General features: G+C 43.5%; 1 protein-coding gene across 1 annotated transcript in view; it reads right to left on the bottom strand.

Moving 5' to 3' along the window:
- oca2 (oculocutaneous albinism II) overlaps positions 1-19038 on the bottom strand; it is a 288339-nt gene that overhangs the window by 65783 nt on the left and 203518 nt on the right. The window contains exons 19-21 of the mRNA XM_034180628.1: positions 10171-10298; positions 6466-6525; positions 1807-1911 (exon numbers count right to left, since the gene is read on the bottom strand). Coding sequence (XP_034036519.1) covers positions 1807-1911; positions 6466-6525; positions 10171-10298 — 293 coding nt within the window. The remainder of the gene's footprint in view (positions 1-1806; positions 1912-6465; positions 6526-10170; positions 10299-19038) is intronic.

Raw genomic sequence — 19038 nt, 5'->3', positions numbered from 1 at the left:
TGCCTCATTTGTAAAAACAAATTTTTGTTGATGTAGAAGTACCCTACTAAAGCACAAGTTAGAGTTGTGACTGCAGTCAGTGACATTGTGCTCATTTTGGCACACAGTTTTAATTTTTCTGACAAAAGGTTATTCAGTTTCTTCCTGTTTTAGTGAACAACTAGAGCACTGCGCTCGTAAAGCACAAACCTCGGCCAGCACGAGTTTCCAATTCCACAAAGTTTTACCTTGGAAAAAAATTTTCAAGGTCAAAATCCCATTAGAAGTGGTTTTTCACAAGCTAAAATATAATACAAAATATAGATCGAATGGGCTTTTAAATGTTAAAATCAAATGTCCACTAAATCAGCAATACGGATCACATGCAGATCAAACTTAGTCTGTTCATTGAGAGTGCCTGTTTGCATCTCATTGTCACAAATTAGAGTGATTGAGGCACTTTTGATTGAGATATAATGCAAAATAGGCTTTTCAATATTAAATTCAAATGTCCTCAAAATCCACAATCCAGATCAGATCTAGATCAAACTTTGTCAGGTGACAGTGAGTGCCAGTCTGCACCTCACTTTCAAATATGAGAGAGATGGGGGCATGTTTGATTAAGATATAATGTAAAATATACATTAAATAGGGTATTCAATGTAAAATTTAAATGGACACAAAATCTGTAATCTCAATCAGATCCGGATCAAACTATGTCAGGTGACAGTGAGTGTCAGTCTGCACCTCACTTTCAAATATGACAGATGGGGGCATGTTTGATTAAGATATAATGTAAAATACACATTAAATAGGGTATTCAATGTAAAATTTAAATGGCCACAAAATCTGTAATCTCAATCAGATCCAGATCAAACTTTGTCAGGTGACAGTGAGTGCCAGTCTGCACCTCACTTTCAAATATGAGAGAGCTGGGGGCATGTTTGATTAAGATATAATGTAAAATATACATTAAATAGGGTATTCAATGTAAAATTTAAATGGACACAAAATCTGTAATCTCAATCAGATCCGGATCAAACTATGTCAGGTGACAGTGAGTGCCAGTCTGCACCTCACTTTCAAATATGAGAGAGATGGGGGCAATGTTTGATTAAGATATAATGTAAAATACACATTAAATAGGGTATTCAATGTAAAATTTAAATGGCCACAAAATCTGTAATCTCAATCAGGTCTGGATCAAACTTTGTCAGGTGAAAGTGAGTGCCAGTCTGCACCTCACTTTCAAATATGAGAGAGCTGGGGGCATGTTTGATTAAGATATAATGTAAAATATACATTAAATAGGGTTTTCAGTGTAAAATTTAAATGGCCACAAAATCTGTAATCTCAATCAGATCCGGATCCAACTTTGTCAGGTGACAGTGAGTGCCAGTCTGCACCTCACTTTCAAATATGAGAGAGCTGGGGGCATGTTTGATTAAGATATAATGTTTAATATACATTAAATGGGGTTTTCAGTGTAAAATTTAAATGGCCACAAAATCTGTAATCTCAATCAGATCTGGATCAAACTTTGTCAGTCGATAAACAATACCATCCTACATAATGCTCTCAAATATGAAAGAAATACAATCTTTTTTGACCGAGTTATGAATTTTTGAAAATTCATTAAACTTTAAAGGAAATGAGCTACTAAAAGATATTATTGCCACTTTGTATTGAACTCACCAAAATGATACAAATCCACACAGTTTTGACCCTATTTAGACTTCAATGCAGAATGTATTGTGAGCATGAAGCCTTTGTGTGTGAGACTGCACTTAAATACAGCGGAGTGTGAAAGTAGATCAGGCTTCTTACCATAGTGGCAGTGAAGGGGATGTTATCAATAAGAGAAGACGCCAGAGCAGAGATCCATATCACCAGTATGATGGCTAAAGCCAAGCGTTGATCTTCTGGCACTGCCTGAGGGGGAGACAGTAATAGTGACAGATAACGGGTGTTATCGTGGCTCTTAAGATGACCAGGGGTGTGGAGACTCAAGTGTACCATTCTCAGCTGGGACAGGCCTTTGATAACCCTCCCCAATCCCACGCTCACCAGGCAAGTATTTCAGCTTTGGAGGCGTTAAGGTGGCAACCCTACCTCATCATGTCATGGTCCAGTATGTGCTGCTCTAATTAGCTCATGCTTAACATACAAAATTGAGTATGCGACTTAGTTTACCTCGCCCAAATGCCCACGCCCCTCTCAGTAAACACAGATTTAAATAAAACACATATAAGCGATCGATATTTCTATCAAGACTTTCCATCTGATGTAGATACTCAAAGTGCTCTACAATAACGTCTTACATAAGTCACACACACACCAATGTCTGCATGCTGAGCAGTTTGGGGATTAGGGACCTTTGTTAACCCCTAAAATGTGAATCAGCTGCAAATCATGAATGATCCACAAACCGTTAATTGCAAAACATGAATACTGAAAAAAAATATCTCCCGAAACGTGAACGCAGGTCTCACAAAACATGAATATCATTCATGATAGATATATTTTTTTCAGTTAAAGTAGTTTACGGATTTTAGTTTATGGATCAATTACTGCAGGACATCTTGATCGCAAACACTATCAATGCAAAAATGTTTTTGTTTGTTTGTTTGTTTGTTTATTGGAGGTGTGGGGGGGGGAGCACTACATTACACTACAGCCGGCAAGGCGGGGAGGTGAGTCCCGAGCGGGCTTTCACTTTGGGTGTCAAGGGCCTGACCCGCTCCAAGCACAGTGTCAGGTGAAGAGTTTGACTGGGACGGTACATCTGTCAAACTGTATAACAGATTTATAATAAAGTTATAACAAATTTTTCTAATGAGTAATGTTTGGTTTTGTCTTGAAAAAATGACTTTTATGTATGTCGGATAAATCTTGTTCACTCAACACGCACGCTGTATTGCACATCGGGGTACTTTGTGTCCTTTTTGCCCTCGTTGGTAGGGTTGGCCGTGCCCCGTGTAGGCACGGCAGCATTACGTTAGCAGCATAGGGAGTGTGCACTCTAGCTTCACTATATCCAACTCTATGCCAGCATGGCAATATGAGGTTGTCACGCTGGCAAGAGATACATTATGTATTTGGGAGTGGTATTTGCTCTTGAATTTCAGATTTAAGTAATTATTTGTTTAAATTTAGTTCTATTTCTGTTGGTGAGGCCTTACATGGCCTTCAACTACTCAGGATTTGGATAATATCACCTGGGAGTGATATCAAACCAAATGAGCAGCAGCAGGACTGGGATCTTGTCCGTACCAACTTGAAGATGGACAATGGAAAAAGGACCCTACACAATGGCCAGATGTTCAATATCCTGATATCTATTCCTATCTCACAGACACATCAGGTATTTATGAAAGTAATTTGTATTTTATGTCATTTATGTCGTGTATGAATTGTGAAGTGCTGGTCTACCCCAGGAGGGGCCGTGCTGCTGATTATTTCCCCCCAAAGTAATGCATGATACTGATCGATGTGATGCATCTTGGTGTGTCATCATTATGCTTTATGAAGTACTGGCCTGTGCCGAGGAGGGCCATGCTGGCCAAATGTTGCATTTGATGTTGTGTTTTTAATATCATGCTGGATTTTAATTTTCTTTGTCACTTTGTTGATACAACCCACTGCCTTGCATTGCCCAGGCATTTTTAAAAACAAAAACAATGGCTAATATATATATATATATATATATATATATATATATATATATATATATATATATATATATATATATATATATATATATATATATAAAAACAAACATAAAAAAACACATCTAATTTAACTGTGCGGTACTTAATCAATCCACCCAGTTTGATTATTGTCATGCCAGCCAGCATTGCTAAGTACATTGCTAAGACCTCACAGACAGAGCAACCGGATACCGGATTCAGTCAATAGAACGCTGTTCAGGCCGATTCTTGATGCACAGACTCTAGAGCACAAAGGGCATTGGAATAGTTGAGAGTCAGGTCTAGGAATCCCTGCTTTTCGCCTACTCCTGGCGCTGGCAATACGGTCCCGTCCTGCAGTCTCAAAGTTTGCATGGGCCCTCTCTACAAAGAACCTCCATTTCAGTTCTATTTGAAACATAGGCTTCAAGTTTGTTTGGAGCCAGGCCGCACAGCTTCAGGTTATCCTTTACGGCATCCTTAAACCGTTTTTTGGGCGTCCGACTGATCGTGTTCCTTGCGCAAGCTAAATAAATAAATAAATAACAACAATTTATGGCTTCATGTGAATAGTTATATCAACTTAAATCCTCATTTCTTTCAACAATTTTGATCAAAACTAAAAAGAAAAGCCCTCATATCCCCTGATGATTGACTTACTAAGGCCACATAAAAAGTTAAAAAGCATAATATCACGTTTACATTTTGTAAGTTAGGCCACAATGAATAATTAAAAAAATCACAACAACACACAAACCTTCCTTGTTGATTAAATAATCATTGATTTATGTTGACTTTAATTAACATATTGCCCTAGCAAACCTAAGCTGCTCTTTTTATACATACGTATCTTTCTGTTGTCATGGGTTGCACAGTTCAAGTCAATTCAATTCATATCCTGGTCATGTCAGTGGAGTGGCAGAGAAGTATGTGAGGGTTGTGCAGGACACAAGGATAGTGTGACAGCGGTGAGATGTGCAGTAGGAATGACAGACTCATTCATGGTGGAGGTGGGATTACACCAAGGATCCTCGCTAAGTCCTTTCTTGTTAGCAATGGTGATTGACAGGTTCACTGATGAGATCAGACAAGAGTCTCCATGGACTATGACATTTGCAGATGTCATTGTGATTTCTAGTGACAGTAGAGAACAGATGAATCTAGCATGGAAAGGTGGAGCTATGCTCTGGAGAGAAGGGGAATGAAAGTCAGTAGCAGCAAGACTGAGTACATGTGTGTGAATGAGAGGGAGCCGAGTGGAATAGTGCGGTTACAAGGAGAAGTGGTGAAAGTAGATGAGTTTAAGTTCTTTGGGTCAACTGTCCAAAGTAATGGAGAGTGGGGTAGAGAGGTGAAGAAGAGAGTGCAGGCAGGATGGAGTGGGTGGAGAAAGGTGGCAGGAGTAATTTGTGACAGAAGAATATCAGCAAGAGTGAAGGGGAAAGTTTACAAGACAGTAGTGAGACCAGCTATGTTGTATGGCTTAGAATTGGTGGCACGAACAAAAAGACAAGAGGCAGAGCTGAAGATGTTGTGATTCTCATTGGCAGTGACAAGAATGGACAGGATTAGGAATGAACATATCAGAGGGACAGCTCACGTGGGACGGTTTGGAGGCAAAGTCAGAGAGGCGAGATTGGTAAATGGATGGCATTTATATAGCGCTTTTCCATCTGCATCAGATGCTCACAGCGCTTTACAATAATGTCTCACAATCACTCCAATATCACGGTGCTACCATACAAGGCGCTCACCACACCTGGAGCAACTAGGGGATTAAGGACCTTGCCCAAGGGCCCTTAGTGATTTTCTGGTCAGGCTGGGATTTGAACCAACGATCATCTTGTCTCAAGCCCAATGCTTAACCACTAGACCATCAATAGACCAGACTGAGATGGTTTGGACATGTGCAGAGGAGGAACCCAGGATATATAAGGAGAAGGATGCTGAGGATGGAGCCGCCAGGCAGGAGGAGAAGAGAGAGATCAAAGAGGAGGTTTATGGATGTGCTGAGGGAGGACATGCAGGTGGTTGGTGTGACAGAGGACGATACAAAGGACACGGTCAGATGGAAACAATTGATCTACTGTGGCAACACCTAAAGGGAGCAGCCAAAAGGAGAAGAAGAACAAGATATTTTACCTAGGCCTGTTGTATACCCAATAATGTGTATTGTGTTCTCCAGGATACTTAACTCAAAGTTATTTTAGGCCTTTATTAGACCTACGTCGATGTTCGGTCCAAGGCTTTGCCTTAATTGTATTACTTGTGAACTATATGTTTAAAATAAAGAAAATGTGCTTTTTATGAAGATGGCTGATACTGAGACAGTGTTCGGTGTGCTCGCCCAGGCTGAGGGCCACAGCGTCTCCCCGTCTACCTGTTGTCTCCTTTGGAGGAGGCAGAGGGAAGTCATGCAGTTCTGCACAGCATGTTCCCCATTGTTTGGGGAGGCTGAGCAGGTTAGACACCGTGAACAGCACACCAGCTGTCATGTGTGTTTATTAGAGTTCAACAGGACCATGGCCAAAACGCGAGCTGACGGTTCTATTATAGGTGCAATTTTCCTGTAAGAAACTCTTCACTTCCATGATGCACACAGGCAACAACGTGTGAGAATTACCTTTCAACTGCTGACAAAAGTCAGATGTAAACAAAATTAAATTCATAGCACTGCAGAAAAAAGGGTTGGCATGCATGAAATGAAATACTGTGTCACCTGTGCCTGATTACGAATTAAGTCAGCTGCAGGAGTCTGATGGATGGTTAAGGCTGGAAAATCTAAGAGAATACTCACCTTTATAAGCAGAGCTGTCTGTTCTCCAATATAGTCGATAAGCTGCAGCTGGGCTAAAGCCTGTGACAATGAAGACAATACGATTAACCTGGAAAAAAAGTCTAAAGATAATAACTCATAGGTGGGATCATGTAAACCAAGAGAAGAAAAGCCATTTAATTTCTATTTAATTAATATTTTCTTGTTATCATTCGTGACAACATAAACAAAAGAAATTTTATGAAAATAGTTTTTGAAGGTTAGCCTGAGTACAGCGAGATAGAAAACTAGCGAGTCCAAAACAAATCCTCACCCCTTTGGGTTTTCCAGTGTTTTATGACATCAAATCTAATCGAACGAATGGCTTGCGTAAAGAACGCAGCTCGTTTAATATAACACAAATAAAGTGTCACTTTCAGAGCCAGTTGTTCTCTCAACACGTCAGGTATGGATACAAGAGCATTTCAAAGTCACTGAACATTGCTGGAAATTAATTTCTGTCAGGCATAAAGACATACAAACAGTATGGTAGTGTATAGTACATCTCTCTGGATTAGGCAATTCTCAAACACTGCGTGAATGTGCAAAAATAGGCGGCCACGTAGGGATCAATTGAAGAATTACATAGGGGTCAAAATATAAAAATGCTCCAGTCATATTGAAAATTATACCACATTATTTGTCTGATTGTAAAGATTCCAAAAAGGTATAGTTTGGACTATCTACGACTGAATTCTATAGAGTTATGGGGTAAAAACAACAAGAATGGTGACAAAGTTCAGTTTCAGTTTGTACAGGGGTCAAAAGTTAGAGTTACTCCAATTTTGTTCAAAGGTGATGCAAATTATTGTTAAGTTAATAGGGTTTCAAAAAGGAATAGTTTGCACCATGTATCATGCTTAGTTATCACGTTACGGGGTAACATATGTCACATGTCATAGAATTCAATGGCCATCAACATTATTTGACCTTTACTTTAGAGACCAAGCATTCAACACAGTCAACACTAGTCCATTTATTAATCCAAGTAGCTCAATCAACAATTTGCACATTTTTTACTAAAATTGGAGCAACTTTTGGAATCTTTATGATCAGACAAACAATGTGGTATAGTTTTCAATATGATTGGAGCATTTTTATATTTTAACCCCTGTGTAATTCTTCAATTGACCCCTATGTGGCCACCTACTGAAAATGCTCTTTTTTCAAAAGAGCAATGTCTAAGGAGAATTTGTGCTGGATTTGGTGCTTGTATCACCATGTGAAGTATTGTTTCAGTTATTTGCTGCACTACAAGAGACACAAGACAACTCTGCGTCTGTGGCTGTGACTAGAGAGACTGCATAGAGAAACTCTTTCTTCTCCAGCCACAGCTTCATGGTAGCCCAAAGACGAAAGAAAGATAGAAAGAAGATGTGAAGTCTGGGCTTCTAACACCTTCAAACCTCACATATACTGGGTGAGTGTGTCGTCTTTCAGCTGCACCCATTTTTGGTCAGGGTGACCACAGCGGATCCAGCAAGCATCCAAGTACTAACTAGGACTTAGACTCTGCTTCTGACACCTGGCAGGATCAGACTTACGCAGAGCAGACTGGCTGCTATATACGGGGTGAGTGTAAGTTAAGAGATTGGGCAAGAAACCTGCAACTGTTTTTGAGAGGTAAAAAACAGAGTTGTGCGCTCTGTGCTGCTTGATAAACTATCAGCATTAAGTAGCATAACTTATAGCTCACAAATCTCTCTGCACCCAATGATAACTGTGAACTAGAGCACCGCGCTCGTTGAGCGCAAGCCTCTGCCAACACTAGTTTCCAATTACACAAATTTTTTCTTGGAATAGAATTTCAAGGTAAACGTGTTAGAAGTGGCTTTTCATGACCTAAAATGTAATTCAAAATACAGATCAAAAGGGCTTTCCAATATTAAAATCAAATAACCACTAAATCCGTAATACAGACCAGATGCATCATGTCCAATCAACTGAATTTACCCCAGGTGGACTCCAATTCAGCTGTAGAAACATCTCAAGGATGATCAGTGGAAACAGGATGCACCTGATACTCAGTTTTGAGCTTCTTAGCAAAGGCCGTGAATACTTATGTGCAGTGAGGAAAATAAGTATTTGAACACCCTGTGATTTTGCAAGTTCTCCCACTTAGAAATCATGCAGGGGTCTGAAATTTTCATCTTAGGTGCATGTCCACTGTGAGAGACATAATCTGGGAAAAAAAAAAAAAAAAATCCGGAAATCACAATGTATGATTTTTTAATAATTTATTTGTATGTTACTGCTGCAAATAAGTATTTGACCCCCTATCAACCAGCAAGAATTCTGGCTCACACAGACCTGTTAATTTTTCTTTAAGAAGCCCTCTTATTCTGCACTCTTTACCTGTATTAATTGCACCTGTTTGAACTTGTTACCTGTATAAATTACACCTGATCACACACTCAATCAATCACACTCCAACCTGTCCACCATAGCCAAGACCAAAGAGCTGTCTAAGGACACCAGGGACAAAACTGTAGACCTGCACAAGGCTGGGATGGACTACAGGACAACAGGCAAGCAGCTTGGTGGAAGACAACAACTGTTATGATTATTTATAAGAAAGTGGAAGAAACACAAGATGACTGTCAATCTCCCTCAGTCTGGGATTCCATGCAAGATCTCACTTTGTGGGGTAAGGATGACTGTGAGAAAGCTCAGAACTACACAGGAGGACCTGGTCAATGACCTGAAGAGAGCTGGGACCACAGTCACAAAGATTACATTAGTAACACATGATGCTGTCATGGTTTAAAATCCTGCAGGGCAGCAAGGTCCCCCTGCTCAAGCCAGCACATGTCCAGGCCCGTTTGAAGTTCACCAGTAACCATCTGAATGATCCAGAGGAGGCATGGGAGATGGTCATGTGGTCAGATGAGACCAGAATAGAGCTTTTTGGAATAAACTCCATTTACCATGTTTAGAGGATGAGAACAACCCCAAGAAAACCATCCCAACCGTGAAGCATGGGGGTGGAAACATCATACTCTGGGGGTGCTCTTCTGCACAGGGGACAGGACGACTGCACCGTATTGAAGGGAGGATGGATGGGGTCATGTATTGCGAGATTTTGGCAAACAACCTCCTTCCCTCAGTAAGAGCATTGAAGATGGGTCATGGCTGGGTCTTCCAGCATGACAATGACCCCAAACACATTACATTTACATTATGTCTCTCACAGTGGACATGCACCGAAGATGAAAATTTCAGACCCTTCCCTGATTTCTAAGTGGGAGAACTTGTAAAATCGCAGGGTGTTCAAATACTTATTTTCCTCACTGTACATGTGATTTCTTAGTTTTTTATTTTGAAGAGTTATTTTATATTGAGGTGCTGTGAATACTTGTCTGGATGCACTTAATATATCATAGACAGACATACAGACAGACAGAATAATTTTAAACATTTGTTTAAATAATCTGATATTTTTATTTGGATTTGATATTATAAAGCAATTTTGAACACTTTTTTAAAAGGACTGATTTTAATTTTTTAATGGAAACTGTATATCCCACATGTGGTTTATATTTATTTTTGTCACAACTATACACACAACAAATGGAGCTGATTTATTTTGTGTCAATTTATCTGACATCACAAAAGTACTTAGAAGTCCCTTTTGTTGGATGATAGAATATCGTGTGCATAAATTTTCAATATGGTAGGAATAAATACCTTAATCAAAACGAAAAGGCCAGCAAAGAACAGCAACGTTGCCCACTCCACCCGATGCAAGATGATCTCAAAGTCCTGGATGTCTGCCAGAACCAGAAGCCACAGAGCCCCCAGAATAGCAATCCAACCTGAGAAAAAGAGCATCAAACAGCATTCACACACATAAAAATAGTTCATGAGCTCATGTAAGAATTTTTCACACCTTGTTAAAACAAAACTCACAAAAAACATGAGAACGTATTTAATTAAAGTGTGAAAACGATGAAATAGCGTTCTATCAGTTCTAGGTTCACATAAATCTTACTGTAAATCCTGATACGTTAGTTTAACTGAAATGATTTGAAGAAATCAACTGCTATGAACCAGATAAGTTCAGTTAACTCAGATAATGCAAGCATTACATGTTATTTGAATATAGTAAAATGAACGTGATTTATTTGGGTTGCATGGGCTCATATGATATAATTATGTAATAATTTGAAGTATTTTGCATTTATTATTTTGCACGGACTGGGTGTTGGGTAGGGTTGTCTAAATTTGCAGCTTAGGTTCCTTTGTTGGTGATGAAAGGTTTACTGACCTTGATTACATGGACAGTGCCGTGATCTACAGTATGTGGAATCAATAGATACTTGGAAACCTGAAGAAGGAGTCAGGTTCCTGGGTTTGTGATTGTCCTGGATCAAGACTATGATCCTGTTGTATGGCTGGGGGGCCTGGCTGCCTTTTTGTTTCTGTCTTTTGTTTTTCCTTCCAGGTGGCTTGCATTTGGGACTGAGTGGCTGTGTTGCTGAGGTTATCAGGACCTCACCCTGATCACCTGCGGCTCGTCAGGACTCACAGCTGAGGTGCATCTATATGGATTGGAACATGGTGGCATTTAAGACTGGAGTATACAGTGTGTATTTGCCAGAGACTCGACCTTGTGACCAGACGGGTGAGATCGTCGTCTCGGGAGCCATCTCATCATCAGTGGATGCAGAGAACGTCCAGGGTTTGATGCACGGTCTGTGAAAGAGGAGGGGGTGAGGTCTCACGCTCGTCAGCACACTTCCTGAGGTACGTTAGATTTTGTGACTAACATTTATACAGTCAGTAAATGTGGTGTCCCTCACACTTTTTTATATTGAGCTGTATGTTAGTCATGTATCGGCTTCCACTGCAGTGGAGTTTTGTGAACTGGATGTTCCATGCCTGCAGGTTGGGAAGCTGATTAGTAATTAAGCCAGGAAGTGTTTGCTGTTTGTACACCTTTAAGTGTTCTCTCTGTGTGTAGAGTGTGGACTCACATAATGGTTCCTTCTTTCACAGACTCGGTTTGTTGCGGCCACCTGGGGGGTGTCAGCGGGGTCCTTGGGTCCGAACAGCTTCTGGCTCCGGACCGTTAGCGCTGCTGGGAGCGCACCACGCCAGACCGCACTTTCTTTTATTTTTTGTATCACTGTTATGTATTAAATTCAGTTAGCCTTTGTACCGTGCTCTGCTTATTTCATACTGGGTCCTTCAAACGCTGGTCGGTTCTCCGAGCTGCGTCCGACACATAACAGATCCAAGCTTTCAATGACTTCCTGGACTCAGCCATCAGAAGTGTATCTGTATGCACTGAAAGTGCCGAACTTGTAGAAAGATTTGCTGCATGATGTCTATGTGTCTAGGTCCACGACCTTTGAGGTCAAGTCACACGGGAAGACCTTATAGAGTCGAGAGGTTTCTTGAACAGAAGTATTTCACGTTGCTGTTACCTTTGCAGGAGATTGTCTTCAGGGTCTTGGTGCTTCCTATCTTTCTGTATGGTTGCGAGACTTGCACACTAACCAATGACCTAATGACTGGATGTATTTGGTAGTAGGTCTCTTCAGAGGATCTGTGGGTACCACTGGAATGACTTTATGTCAAATGAGTAATTACTTACGGAATAATCCAGAATGCATATCCACATGGACTGGAAAAAGCCAAAGGGATACCCATGTTGTGTGGGCTGCTGAAGAGGAGGTACTGCTGGCCCACCACCACTAGAGGGCGCCCTGCCTGGAGTGCGGGCTCCAGGCACCGGAGGGCGCTGCCGCCTTACGGGAGCAGCCAGGATGACAGCTGTCATCTATCACTGGAGACAGCTGATCCCAATCACTGAGGAGGTATATCAGCAGGACGGCATCTCCACCTCATTTGCCGAGATATCGCTCTACCAAGGAGGTAACGAACTCAGCCAGCCCTTCATCATTTGTGAAAGGAACGTATTGGATAAGTATCCTAGTTACTAGACAGTGTTGTTTTCTGATTAGAGGTGGAGGTGGTGTTTTCCACCCCACGTGTTGTTGGGTGCAGCCGCACCCACGTCTGACTGTGTCTGTTCCTCGCCAGCAGTACCGGATCCGACGAGCGGAGGCAGAGACCACCTGGGAGTTCGGGACTTGGCGGTTCCAGTATTCCCGGGGTTCGGTGGCAGAGGAAATCGGGTGGTTCCGGTTCGTCTTGGACAGATGTCTCCTATCGTCGAGCCTGCCCACACGACACCGTTGGAATTTAACTTGAGATCGAAATTGTGATTTGTTGTATTTGTTGTGCGTGTTCACAACAGTAAAGCCTTGTTATTTGACTTTCTTCATTGTCCGTTCATTTGCGCCCCCTGTTGTGGGTCCGTGTACTGACACTTTCCCAACAGGATATCTCGGCCAACGTCATGGATCCCGAGGGGCGTCAACCGGCTGTTGAACGGCCAATGGAAGAACAGGACGCGCAGGCGTCCGCAGGAGGGGTAATCGGTGAGTTGCAGCGGATCCTCACCACTTTCACGACTCGGTTAGATTTGATGACCGAGCAGAACGTCCTCCTGAACCGCAAGGTGGAGGCTCTCGCCGCGCAGGTGGAAGCGCGCCCTCCGGGCGCCGCTGCGGCTCTCCCTCCCGTAGACCCTGTGCGTAACATAGACGTTCCACTGGTTGTTCAACGACCTCTCCCACCTTCCCCGGAAGCATACATAAGCCCCCCAGAGCCGTACGGAGGCTGTGTGGAGACGTGCGCGGATTTTCTGATGCAGTGCTCGCTCGTCTTCGCACAGCGTCCCGTCATGTACGCGACTGATGCTAGTAAAGTAGCTTATGTAATAAACCTGCTTCACGGTGAGGCACGCGCTTGGGCTACAGCGCTCTGGGAGCAGAATTCACGGCTCCTTCTGACATACGATGGGTTTGTAAGGGAGCTCAGAACCGTGTTCGATCACCCTAATAGGGGCGAGACCGCTTCAACCGTGCTACTGTCAATGAGACAGGGGCGTCGGAGCGCAGCTGCCTATGCAGTCGACTTCCGCATTGCGGCTGCGAGGTCCGGCTGGAATAGCACTGCCCTCCACGCCGCCTTTGTAAACGGACTGTCTTTGGTTCTCAAGGAGCACCTGGTGGCTAAGGACGAACCGCGGGATTTAGATGGGCTCATCGATCTCGTCATACGGTTAGACAACCGGTTAGAAGAACGTCGGCGGGAACGAGACGAAGGGCGTGGCTGGGCACGCGCCGTCCCTCTCCCTTCCGGTTCCGACCGCGCTCCACCTTCCCCACGCTCCACGGCCCCTGCGCTCCGTGGGGCCACAGCTCCCCCTGCTGACGAAGCTATGGACACGAGTAGGGCAACATTTAGGGCACCAGATGCACAGAGGAGAGGCTGTACAACCTCTCCCGGCCTGAGCGCGAATCAATGGAGACCTACATCCGGGACTCATTAGCTGCCGTGTTGATCCGGAATTCCACCTCCCCGATGGGCGCAGGTTTCTTTTTTGTGGGCAAAAAAGACGGCGGACTCCGTCCATACATTGATTATAGGGGGCTGAACGAGATCACGGTTCGCAACCGATACCCGTTGCCCCTGTTGGATTCGGTGTTCACACCCCTGCATGGAGCCCAAATTTTCACCAAGCTCGATCTTAGAAACGCGTATCATCTGGTTCGGATCCGGAAGGGAGACGAGTGGAAAACGGCATTCAACACCCCCTTAGGTCACTTTGAGTACCTGGTCATGCCGTTCGGCCTCACAAACGCCCCCGCGACGTTCCAAGCATTAGTTAATGATGTCTTGCGGGATTTCCTGCACCGGTTCGTCTTCGTATATCTAGACGATATACTCATCTTTTCAGTATCTGGTGGACTGGGAAGGCTACGGCCCCGAAGAACGCTCCTGGGTGAAGAAGGGCTTCATCCTGGACCCGGCCCTCCTGGCCGACTTCTACTGTCGCCACCCTGACAAACCCGGTCGTGCGCCAGGAGGCGCCTGTTGAGGGGGGGGTCCTGTTGTGTGGGCCGCTGAAGAGGAGGTACTGCTGGCCCACCACCACTAGAGGGCGCCCTGCCTGGAGTGCGGGCTCCAGGCACCGGAGGGCGCTGCCGCCTTACGGGAGCAGCCAGGATGACAGCTGTCATCTATCACTGGAGACAGCTGATCCCAATCACTGAGGAGGTATATCAGCAGGACGGCATCTCCACCTCATTTGCCGAGATATCGCTCTACCAAGGAGGTAACAAACTCAGCCAGCCCTTCATCATTTGTGAAAGGAACGTATTGGATAAGTATCCTAGTTACTAGACAGTGTTGTTTTCTGATTAGAGGTGGAGGTGGTGTTTTCCAGCCCACGTGTTGTTGGGTGCAGCCGCACCCACGTCTGACTGTGTCTGTTCCTCGCCAGCAGTACCGGATCTGACGAGCGGAGGCAGAGACCACCTGGGAGTTCGGGACTTGGCGGTTCCAGTATTCCCGGGGTTCGGTGGCAGAGGAAATCGGGTGGTTCCGGTTCGTCTTGGACAGACGTCTCCTATCGTCGAGCCTGCCCACACGACACCGTTGGAATTTAACTTGAGACCGAAATTGTGATTTGTTGTATTTGTTGTGCGTGTTCACAACAGTAAAGCCTTGTTATTTGACTTTCTTCATTGTCCGTTCATTTGCGCCCCCTGTTGTGGGTCCGTGTACTGACACTTTCCCAACAACCCATGTTTCATATTTCACCTGGCTGCAGCAAATGATGGCTACTTTTTAAAAGAGGGAATGGGCCAGGTGTCTGCCTGGGTGGCTGCTATCAAGGACCTGTGGTGGATAAGTGCTGTGGTGGGTACATCTACTTCCAGACCTAATCTTAGTCCTCAAATAATCTGAAACTGTAAATATTAACTTTACCTGAATTAGGTAACACAAACTTTAATATATCCCTTTCCAAATATCTAAAGTCTACATATCAAGATGACCTTTTCCATGCTTAATTTTGATCTTATTACAAGTAATTCATTTTTTACTGACAGGCCAAGTACAATCACATTTCTTGTTGCAAATATTTATGGTTGACCCTACAGAGGAATTGACATACCAACTTTTCAGTTTACGTACAATCTATTCTACTATTTGAGCTACAATTGATTCTATATCATTTAGTAAAGGAATTACATAGGCGTTCGAAAGCTGTAACAAGCTAAATTTTACCTCATATCACATGCACACACAAACACAAAGCCCAATGAGTGTGTGGTCAGTGGAGTAATCTGATTACAACATGTACTGTATCTAAAGCACATAGCAACATTATTAGATCATAATAATAATTATTATTATTATTACTATTATTATCATCCTGTTACAGTGGATACTGGAACTAAGTGATCTAACGTGTTAACAGCTAAAGCACTTAATTTTTGCCCAGAGTCTGTAACATACAGCTTGTCTTCACTCATCAAATGAATGAATAAATAAGAAGTAATAACTGCTCAAGTAGATGAACAGAGTATTGGGTCTTCCTGGCGATTTGGATGAAGTATTCATTTTCAGAGAAATATCACCTTAACACATTCTCAGTGATGAAAGTCGGCACCAGCTTGCTGACATTTACAATTAGAAACTGTTTCCGGTGAGGGAACAGCGTGCATCCACACTGGGAAAATTTGATTAACACACAGGTGAATGGCAGTAATTGCCTTGGCCAAGGCCGTTGGGGAAATAATTTCACAATTGATGGAAATTAATGAAGAAAGAAGAGTAATGGAAGGACAGAAGATGAGGATGATGGAGAGATTAGAGACAGATGCTGAAAAGTAGGCCAGATTCACAAGGACACAAGATTCCAAGATGGTTTTGCAAGTTTATATTCTACCTGTGGCTGAACAGAGTCAGTACTAGACTGAAATACAGGATTATTTTTAGATATACAGCAAGGGGCTCTGTGGGATAGGTGTTAAGACAATCTACAGACCAGAGTTTGATTGCAGTTGCATGCTTCAGGCTGCCTGTCTGTGTCCTTGGACAAGACACTTCGTCATCTCAATCCTCCCAGCTGTAAATGGATACCAGCCTCAGCTGGAAGTGTGCTCCTCGATGGGCTGGTGCCCCATCTGGGGGTGGGGGCCTCATAGATTCTCATCCACTTCACACTACAGTATCAGCACCTTTACAGGACTTACTTCTCTCACTGGTCACGTTTTGGTGTTTTGTTTCATTGCCATGTTATTCTATTTTCACTAATATTATCTGCGCTATCTGGTTAATTCTCCTTTAACTCAGCCACATGGGGTATGCAACCAGTACATTCTGAGTGCCGGTCCCAAGCCCGGATAAATGAGGAGGATTGCATCAGGAAGGGCATCCGGCATAAAACAAGCCAACCCAACTATGCAGACTAACAATTGAATTTCCATACCGGATCGGTCGAGGCCCGGCTTAACAACGTCCGCCACCAGTGCTGTTGCCCAACAGGGTGCCGGTGGAAATTGGGCTACTGCTGGGTGAAGACGACAAAGAAGAGGAGGAGAACGTTTCCACAAACAATGGGAGAAGAAGAAAACTAGAAGGGTGCAAATGAGAGTGGGGACTTTGAATGTTGGTAGTATGACTGGTAAAGGGAGAGAGCTGGCTGATATGATGGAGAGGAGAAAGGTAGACATATTGTGTGTGCAAGAGACCAAGTGGAAGGGAAGTAAAAGCAGGAGCATCGGCAGTGGGTACAAGTTGTTGTACCATGGTGAGGACAGAAAGAGAAATGGTGTTGAGGTAATTTTAAAGGAAGAGTACGAGGTCTGTCAATAAAAGTATAGGTCCTTTTTATTTTTTCAAAAACTATATGAATTTCATTCATATGTTTTTACGTCAGACATGCTCGAACCCTCGTGCGCATGCGTGAGTTTTTCCACGCCTGTTGGTGACGTTATTCACCTGTGAGCACTCCTTGTGGGAGGAGTCGTCCAGCCCCTCGTCGGAATTCCTTTGTCTGAGAAGTTGCTGAGAGACTGGCACTTTGTTTGATCAAAACTTTTTCTAAACCGGTGAGGCACACCGAAGTGGATACGGTTCGAAAAATTAAGCTGGTTTTCGGTGAAAATTTTAACGGCTGATGAGAGATTTTGAGGTGATACTGTCGCTTTAAGGACTTCCCACGGAGCGGAATGTCGCGCAGCACTCCCAGGCGCCGTCGTCAGCCTGTTTCAAGCTGAAAACCTCCACATTTCAGGCTCTATTGCTCCAGGACGTCGTGAGAGAACAGAGAAGTTTCAGAAGAAGTTGGTTTCAGCATTTTATCTGGACATTCCACTGTTAAAGGAGATTTTTTTAAATGAAAGATGTGCGGACGGATTGCAGCGTCGGCTCGCAGCCGGCGCGACGCTCCGCCACAGGAAAAACACCTCTGTTGGAAGCCTTAAGGACAAGGTGCAACACGCCCAGCTGTTAAACAATTTCTCAGAAACTCACTCCACTGAAAGCCATCAAAAGCCGCCTGGATTTTACAAATGGTTATCAACACGGAGGTGTTTTTCCTGTGCCGCAGCACCGCGCTGGCTGCATCCCAATGCGCGGACCCGTCCACACGTCTTTCATTAAAAAAATCTCCTTTAACAGTGGAATATCCGGATAAAATGCTGAAACCGACTTGTGGAGATGCAAGCTAAAAGAAATCAGAGACTGTAAGGTGGTGGCAGGAGACAGTATTGTTAGACAGCATAGGATGGTTGTTTGTAGGATGAATTTAGAGGAAATGAAGAAGAAGAGAGTGAAAGCTCAACAAAGGATCAGATGGTGGAAGCTGAAGGAGGAAGACTGTTGTGTGAAATTTAGCAAGCAGGTGAGAGAAGCACTGGTTGGAGGGGAAGCAATTTTGGACAACTGTAAAAGTACTACAGATGTGGTGAGGGAGACAGCTAGGACAGTACTGGGTATGACATCTGGACAGTGGAAGGAAGACAAGGAGACTTGGTGGTGGAATGAAGAGGTCCAGGAAAGCATAAGGAGAAAGAGGTTGGCGAAAAAGTTTTGGGATAGTCGTAGAGATGAAGAAAGTAGACGGGAGTACAAGGAGATGCGGTGTAAGGTGAAAAGAGAAGTGGCAAAAGCGAAGGAAAAGGCATATTGCAAGCTGTACAAGAAGTTGAATAGTAAAGAAGGAGAAAAGGACTTGTACCGATTGGCCAGACAAAGGGACAGAGCTGGAAAGGATGTGCAGCAGGTTAGGGTGGTAAAAGATGCAGATGGTAATGTGCTGACAAGTGAGGAGTGTGTGCTGAGAAGGTGGAGGGAATATTTTGAAGAGCTGATGAATTAAGAAAATGAGCGAGAGAAAAGGCTGGATGATGTGGTGAGAGTAAATCAGGAAGTACAAGACATTAGTAAGGAAGAAGTGAGGGCTGTGATGAAGAGGATGAAGAACGGAAAGGCAGTTGGTCCAGATGACATTCCAGTGGAGGCATGGAAATGTCTAGGAGAGATGGCAGTAGAGTTTCTAACCAGATTGTTTAATAAAATCTTGGAAAGTGAGAGGATGCCTGAGGAGTGGAGACGAAGTGTGCTGGTTCCTATTTTCAAGAACAAGGGTGATGTGCAGCGCTGCAGTAACTACAGAGGCGTAAAGTT

This window comes from Thalassophryne amazonica, chromosome 10 (assembly GCF_902500255.1).
Source record: "Thalassophryne amazonica chromosome 10, fThaAma1.1, whole genome shotgun sequence".
Lineage (NCBI taxonomy): Eukaryota > Metazoa > Chordata > Actinopteri > Batrachoidiformes > Batrachoididae > Thalassophryne > Thalassophryne amazonica.
The sequence above is the reverse complement of the archived record's forward strand: the minus strand, read 5'-3'. Positions and strand labels throughout refer to the sequence as shown.